Source organism: Acyrthosiphon pisum, unplaced genomic scaffold, assembly GCF_005508785.2.
Source record: "Acyrthosiphon pisum isolate AL4f unplaced genomic scaffold, pea_aphid_22Mar2018_4r6ur Scaffold_96;HRSCAF=464, whole genome shotgun sequence".
In the NCBI taxonomy this organism is placed as follows: domain Eukaryota; kingdom Metazoa; phylum Arthropoda; class Insecta; order Hemiptera; family Aphididae; genus Acyrthosiphon; species Acyrthosiphon pisum.
The window spans coordinates 10579-18884 of record NW_021779808.1 but is presented as its reverse complement, the minus strand read 5'-3'; the positions used below and the strand labels follow the sequence as shown (position 1 = coordinate 18884).

Sequence of the window (8306 nt, the reverse complement as noted above, 5' to 3'; positions counted from 1 at the left end):
GATATACCGTCTCCGCTCAGAATCGTTTTTCTTATACAGTGATATTATATCATTGAATTCAAATTTAATACTGTCCATTATACATATACTATTTATCATTTGGAATCCCCATCTTAAAACGGAAATAAAACTTATTGAACGAGTCCAGACTCGATTCCTAAACTATGCAGGCTTCTTATTAAAAATTGAACACCCCCTACACCCATACCAACCTGTCATGGGCGCGCTTAATCTCTTCTCCCTCGAGGAAAGGCGACTAATTGCGGATCGTAACTTGTTTTTAAAATTAATCCAGGGTAAAATTGATGCTCCGCGTCTCCTTGAGCGTATTAGCTTTAGAGTTCCTACCGCCAATACCAGATCAACCAATTCCTTTCACATCCCAACTTCCCGTTCCAACTTTTTATCTAATGATCCTTTTGTTAGAGCTATGCGCAATTTAAATAATAATAATTTTGATATATGGCCTTAAATTTTGTATTCTCCTAACGTGTGTAATTTTCCTATTATAATTATTATTGTTCTTATTTTTTAGTATATTGTTAACATTATCATTTATGTATATTATTCTTATCACTAACGTTAATTCATGTTATATCGTTAGTGCAATATGTAAAAAGCCGTTTGGCGTTTATACAAATAAATAAAAAAAATAAATAAATAAATACAGTGACCCACTTCTAACCTACTGTACAGCAGAGCGACATCCACTTACCCACCTTTTTTTAGTTACTATTTCAGTTATTAATTCCGAGTTATGGCATATCTTTAAGACGTGGTAGACATGATCCTAAGAAGCAAATATTAATTGGTTTATGGTATTTTGCTAATCAAGAATCATATAGGTTAGTAATTTTTTTCAAGGTAAATAAAACTAATTGTGTAATGTAATAACAAATAAAATTATTATTTAGGCAAATAAGTGACCGATTTGATGTTTCTCTTGGATCATCTATAACAATAATCAACTGCATGGTAGACAAAATATGTGAAAATGCTGATCGTTTTATTATTTGGCCAAAAGGAAATAAACTAAATGATACTATTGAGGGGTTTACATCATTAAGAACTAATGCTTTTCCAAAAGTAGTAGGTGCCATTGATGGAGCTCATATTAAAATATTGGCACCTTGGACAAAGAGAAATAAAATGCCTCCCCTTGACCGAAATAGCTACATTAACCGAAAGCAGGTAGCAACAGTACTTTTACAAGTAAGGCATTTAAAATAGTTACTAACACAAATAATTACTTATAAATCGCCATTCTAGGGCATTTGTGATTCAGAATATAAGTTCATTAATATATTTTCTGGTTGGCCAGGATCTGCACACGATGCACATGTTTTTAAAAATAGCCCAGTCGGTGAACAACTTATTTCAAACTCATTAAATCTCTTTCCTAGAGATATGCACATCCTTGGTGATTGTGCATATCCTCTATTGCATTGTCTAATGACACCATATAGGGATAATGGTCATTTAACTAAAGAACAAAGGCACTTCAATTATAAACTAAGCTCTAGTCGGATAGTGATAGAACAAAGTTTTGGAAAATTATTTGGGAGATTTCGTCGACTTAGGTAATGTATTAAAATCATTCATAATTGCTACAATGACAATGAAATATAAAATATGTTTTAGATTTCTTGATGTCTACGACAAGACTAAGTGTGCCAAATGTATTACAACATGTGTATGTCTACATAATATTTGTATGGATAGATCAGATGATTGGAGCAATCATGATGCTTACACATCTAATTCAATATCAAATGACAAAGACACATGTTCAGATGTTATAAATAATAAAAATGCTGGCAAAATAAAAAGAGATGCAATATGTCAATATTTTGATAACTTTATACTTTAAATATTATAAATGTGTAATATTTTAACTAAAAAAAATAATAATTTATGTACCTTCAATTAAAACAAACCTAAAACTATTTATTTTTGCTTAGTGTTGCTATATAATCCCTCATTAAATCTATTTTTTTTTCCTCAATTTCATTGCTCTTTTGCATAATTTCTGCAGTCTTTTGTTCTGCTTCTTCAATTTTTTTCAATCTGTAGCGCAACAAATAATTTATAATTTAAAATACCAGATAGAACATACAATAAAATTATTTTTACCTTAACTCAAGTAGTTGTTCTCTTTTTTTTTCTTGTTCTTCTTTTGCCTTGAAAAAGTCTATCATTTATTGACGTTGATCAATTAATGAGCTTAGTAAGCTTGATACATTTTTATCCTTCAATTTCTTCTTACTTTTTATATTATCATCACTTTCCTGAAGTCCACAATGAGATGTACTTAATCCATCAGTATCTGTCATATTAGGTCATCATTTAATAACATATAGAGCAAATAAAAATTAATAATAAATATTGAAATAATTACAAGACTCTTCAATTTCTTCATTGGTATCTTCATCAATATCTTCAAACAAATTCTTACCTAAAATAAAATAAAAGAATTAAGTTACCTAATTCAATCAACTAATAATATGTTTATATTATAATATATACTAGTAGATGGTTTTTCAACAAATGAGACACTGTTGCTAGTTCCAGTTATTGTTGCAGTTGATTGTTGTTTCGTTGGAGATGGCAACTTAGATCCAAGTAGACTTTTCACTGGTGGGTTTATATACGCTTTTTTACTTAGAAAAGAGTCCATTAAATTGAAGTAGGGCCAAGTAATTTTTCCTTCGCCTAACTGTAGTGCTTTTTTTTTGTTTTCTTTGTATCTAGTTTTTAATGTCCTCCATTTAGCATCACATTGTTTACCTGTTTCAATGTAATTATGAACTGCCATCTTATCTGCTAATAGACACCATAATTTGATTTTTTTCCCTAAATTAATTAAAATCAAATTGTCTAGTAAGTACCAGAGAATAAATCAAATTCTTCAGTTTATGATAAAGATATTCAAATAAATTATTTATAGTATTCTAATATTGGGTTGATACTAATTTTTTCTTAAATAAAAGTGAGAATAGTGAGTATTATTTTCATTTAAGTGAGTTTTTAATCAAAAAAAAAAACTAAAAAATTATAAATAATTATAAAAATGAGGAATATATAATTGAAACACTTGCTTACATTTAAAGAGCTTCAAAAGTGAGAAAATTGTGGTATCAAGAATGAAATAAGTTCAAAAATGTTAAAATAGTGAGTGCTTATGGTAACCCTTTAACAAATACCTATAATTAGAAGATATGTATTTATAATATATTTACCCTGATGCGGTTTATCAAATTGATCTTCCATATCCCTATAAAGAGAGATCAACAATTTTGTTTTTTCTTCGGTCCATTTTGTATTGGAAATTTCTATTTCCCTATTTTCTACGTTTTTTGGATCTTGAATAACATAAATAATAAAAGGTATGAATTTTTATCAACAATTAGTTTTAAAATTGAACTGCAAAATGTAATTTAATAAGATAAAAATAAAAAAATTCTTGACTATTTCTAGTATATTTACTAATATTCTAAATAATAACGCCAACTGGCTTTTAAAATAAAAATAAAGATATTATAACACTTGCATGGTGTTATAGCATAATACTGCTTAAAGTATGCAGCTTATAAGTAACTCTTTTGGACCAGCACAAAGCTAGTCTTATAAGTTATAACCAAATTAATTTTATAGGCGTCAATTTCATTCTTATACAAAATAATATACCAAACAAATCAACTAACCTTCTGTCTGGTTGAATAATTTTTGTTTTTTGTGAGCTGCAGTATGTGTTGTAGGTGTGAGAGTGTTTGATGTATCATTATCAACACTATAAAAGAATAAAATCAGAATCAAAATGTCTTAAAATAAATTACATGGTGATTCACTTAACATTTCATCCCCATTTTTTATATAATTACCCATACATTTATTCAAAATATGGTTATTGAAATTTTTAAGAAAATGTAAAGAGTAAATCCATATTAATTATAAATATGTAATTAGATTTTCTAAACTAAGTAAGTAGTATCCTACAGGCTGTGGCAGTTATGTTAATTCAAGAACCTCAGATAATAGTTTATCTATTTTTGGATCTAAATAAAATGGGCATAAATGCAGTTTAGCTCCCAATCGATTTTTTGGAATTTTTTTTTTTCAAAATGTGTGTTTTTGCTTGCCTAATTTGATGGTACTTTCAAAAAAAGCCGATCTAACTTATTTTGGAAGTTATGGTCAAAAAACTTCAAAATGCTCAATTTTTTCAAAAATCTTGTATTTGAAATTAAAATACCTACCAAAAATAAAAGTTTTTATATTTTTTTTTTTTGGAAAGGTTTGTATTTATATATATTATATATATATATTTATATTTATTTTAAAAAATTCAAAAAAAATCAAAAAAATCACTTGGGAGCTAAACTGCATTCGTTCCATAAAATGTATTGAATTTAATGTTATTGGTAAGTTATTTTATTTTAGAACTACCTTATTTCTGAATTTGTTTTTCTTTTTGGACTCTTACAAATGTGTTCTTCTGTACCGAAACAAACTTCAGTGCAATCATTACATACCTAAATAATTAACAAAACAACAATCTGTAGTACTATTCTATTACGTAGTTTAATTTATATTTTATGTGTATATACTAGTATATATAATCAATGGTTGTACTTACATAAACGTTAATTGTTTCATCAATTAGATCCATAGTTAAATAAAAATTTTAAAAAGTAATTGAAAATTGCTTCTTCGTTAAAAAAAGATAACTCATTCATTATCTTTCTTGACAAATAACAAATAACTTTTTAAGGTTCTATACTATTTTTAATCTAATACGTATATGTTTTATTATGTTTTAAATATAATTAAACCAATGTATATAATCTAAATTTAAATGTATAATATTAATCCAATTTCCCGCCAAATTATAAATGATACGGTCGAACGGGCGCACCGTAAGCCACGTACCGACATAAAAACCCGGTACGAATAGATACGTATCACGGTTGTAACGTTTTAACGTATCGTAAACATCTTGAACACTCGAGTTCGTTTCCGGAACATATCGGAACGTATCGATACGTATTATTTTTCTTCTTGAAAATCTTGATAATATTATTTTGGTGCGGTAATTCTCGTAGCACATTTCCGGCGGCGGCCTGTACGCTATTGTATCTATGGGCATAAGCACAATTTGTGGAACGCAACGACGCGGTCCGCGGGTAGCTGCTGCGCGGCGGACTATACTATATTACTGTGCGATAATTCTCGTCGTACATTTACGGCGGCGACCTGCGATTTTGTATTTACAGCGCGCAGAGGCCGCAGAGCTCGATATTTACGTCTAATTATAGCTAAAGAAATACAGACCAATAGCAATGATTGTGAATTAGGTACTTGTTATCCATATCAGTGATATTAGGGATATTATTCACATAATATTGATTATTATTAATTGAGATCTTTATTTCATTTATAATTTGGCTTTCAAAGTGTGTTGTTGTTACTTGTTTGTACGTGGCGTATTACAGCTGTTACAGGTAATTTATATTTATTTCTAATTTTGGTACCACTTTAGTCTACAATCATGAATTCCATTCAAGAATTGATTAAATTAAAATTTACGTCCTTGTCGTTCGAAAAAAAAATTGAAATAAAATCGCTTGGAAGACCATTACCTACTTCGTTTAATTTAACCCAGGAATCAAAAAAAGGAAATAAAAATTATCAACGTCGTTTTAATACGGAACTATTCCAAAAATATAAATGGCTATGTGGGTGTGAAACAACCGACAAATTATTTTGTTTTCCCTGTGTTTGTTTTGATGGTGATTTGTCATGGAGCAAGACGGGTGTAGTAGATTTAATACATCTGTTATCTAAAATAAGCAAACACGAAAATTCATTTAAACGTCTCCAAAATGAAGCAAATTTAAAAATTTTGGGCACGGTTAATATTCGAAACCAAATCGATGCCGGTTATAAATTGGGAATAAAACGACATAATGAACAGGTTTCTAAAAATCGTGATATTTTAGAAAAAATTTTAAACTGTGTTAAGTTTTGTGGAAATTATGAACTTCCTTTGCGTGGGCACGATGAAAAAGTTACATCAAAAAATCAAGGTGTTTTTCGTGGTTTAATTGACCTTTGTTCAAACTTGGATCCAAATTTAAGAGATCATTTTCAAAATTCGGTGGTTTTTAAAGGAACATCCAAAATAATCCAAAATGAGTTACTAGATTGTATTTTAACTGTTGCTAGAAATCAAATTTTAATGGAAATAAATAATTCAGATTTTGTTGCTATAATTGTTGATGAAACTACTGACGTTGCCAACACATTTCAATTAACACTAATTTTTCGTTATGAAATTAATGGTAAACCTGTTGAACGTTTTTGGGGCTATTCAAATCCAGAAGGTTATAATGCTGAGTCATTAACTCAAACTATTTTAAAACAAATTAATCCAATTCTAGAAAAAAACCCCTCAAAATTAATCGCACAATCATACGATGGCGCTGCAGTAATGAGTTGTCAAAATTCAGGAGTTAACGTGAGAGTAAGAGAAACATATCCTTTTGCGAATTTTATTCATTGCTACGCACACCAATTAAATTTAATAATGACCCAAGCTACATCGCAAAATAAACAAATTAAAATATTTTTTTCTAATTTATCTGAGATTCCAGTATTTTTTTCTAATTATCCACAAAGAGTAGCTGTGTTAGATGACATAGTGGGTAGTCGATTGCCTAGAGCAGTTCAAACGCGTTGGAATTTCAATATAAGAACGGTCAATACAGTTGATGAACATAGAGAGTCATTAATTGAATGTATGGAAAAAATTATAAATATTTCCTTACAAAATAGCACCATTAATCAAGCTACAGGTCTCAAGAGACTTTTAACAGATGCAACTTTTATTTTTTGGCTAACAATTTTTCATAAAATAATGCCTCATGTTGACTGCCTTTATAACGTTGTTCAAGCAAAAAATACTTATGCAGTATAAATACAAAAATCAATTAACTGTTTTAACAAAGAAATTTTAAAAATTCGTGACGACATGGCAAATATTTGTGAACACATTTCAAATAATCCAGACATTGAAAGTACTTCTAAAAGAAGAAGGGTAGAAGATAATATTAATTCTAAAAAGTTAGCTGCATTGGAAGTATGTGACATAATATCTATACAAGCTCAAAGTCGTTTTGCTTTTACCAAACATTTAACAGCAGCTAAACTTTTTCAAAATATGAAATATGAAATTTATAAAAATAAATTTCCACTCACGGCTCTAAATATTACGGTTGAATGTTATCCATTCTTTGTTCAAGAGCGTTTAAAGACCGAGTTGGAGGTAATGTATTCTCGTGATGATTTTCGTAATTTATGTGGTGTAATTCCTACTATAAATTACCTATTAAATAATAATATGGAGGATACATTTAAAGAAGTTTTTAAGTTGCTAAAACTTTTAGTAGTTATTCCAATGACATCTTCAGAAGCCGAAAGAAGTTTCTCAACGTTGAAAAGGATTAAAACATGCTTGAGAAGTACCATGTGTGAAGAAAGACTCAACGCTTTGACTATGCTAAGTATAGAAAGTTCTTTTATTAATGAAGATAATAGTTTTAACCAAAAAGTAATTGATGAATTTGTGAAATTTAAAGAAAGGAGAATGGATTTTGTGTATAAAGTTGACGTTTAATAAAATAAAATAAAAATTTATTGCATTATTAATATTTGTTTTAATGAATATAAGGTATATCTTGTAAATAAATATATAATTTTATGAGTAGGTAATATAAATATTATTGATGGTCAGTGCCTCAGTGGCATTGAAGTCAAATTGTACAGGTGAGGTCAATCATAGATTTAGTATTCATCTGAGATAGGTGTGAGTGGGGCTACTACCACTTCAAAAAAAAAAATTATCGCACTACCATATGAAACTACCACGAGCCGCCACTGCTATCTATAAACCTTGGTTATTACCCCTGCACTAGTATGATAGTTGTCTCCCCAGAGCGCTAGTAGTACCACCGCACGCAGTCTACGAACCCGGACATTTCGCCGCGACCGATTCGCCGCGACCGTTTCGCCGCGACCGTTTCGCCGCAGACCGTTTCGCCGCCGCACCGTTTCGCCGCGGACCGTTTCGCCGCCGTACCGTTTCGCCGCGGACTTTTTCGCCGCCAGACATTTCGCCGCGGACCGTTTCGCCGCTGGACTTTTCACCGCGACCGATTCGCCGCCGGACATTTCGCCGCCACCTTTTCGCCACCGGACATTTCGCCGATAAGAGTGGTTGTGCGGTGGTTAGCCTGTGGTTACCCTGT

The 8306-nt window shown here is 30.3% G+C and overlaps 2 protein-coding genes across 2 annotated transcripts; both read left to right on the top strand.

Moving 5' to 3' along the window:
- Positions 1-773: 773 nt before the first annotated feature.
- On the top strand, positions 774-1802 carry LOC103310766 (putative nuclease HARBI1; the record flags this gene model as incomplete). The annotated part of the gene is made up of 4 exons (XM_008190067.1): positions 774-845; positions 915-1212; positions 1270-1543; positions 1642-1802. Coding segments are annotated over 4 exons (805 nt in total), but the record flags the coding sequence as incomplete, so codon positions are not given.
- A 3746-nt stretch (positions 1803-5548) lies between these two features.
- LOC103310765 (zinc finger MYM-type protein 1-like) lies at positions 5549-6976 on the top strand. The gene has a single exon (XM_008190066.1). It carries the CDS (start codon positions 5549-5551, stop codon positions 6974-6976), a length of 1428 nt encoding a protein of 475 aa, XP_008188288.1.
- The last annotated feature ends 1330 nt before the right edge of the window (positions 6977-8306 follow it).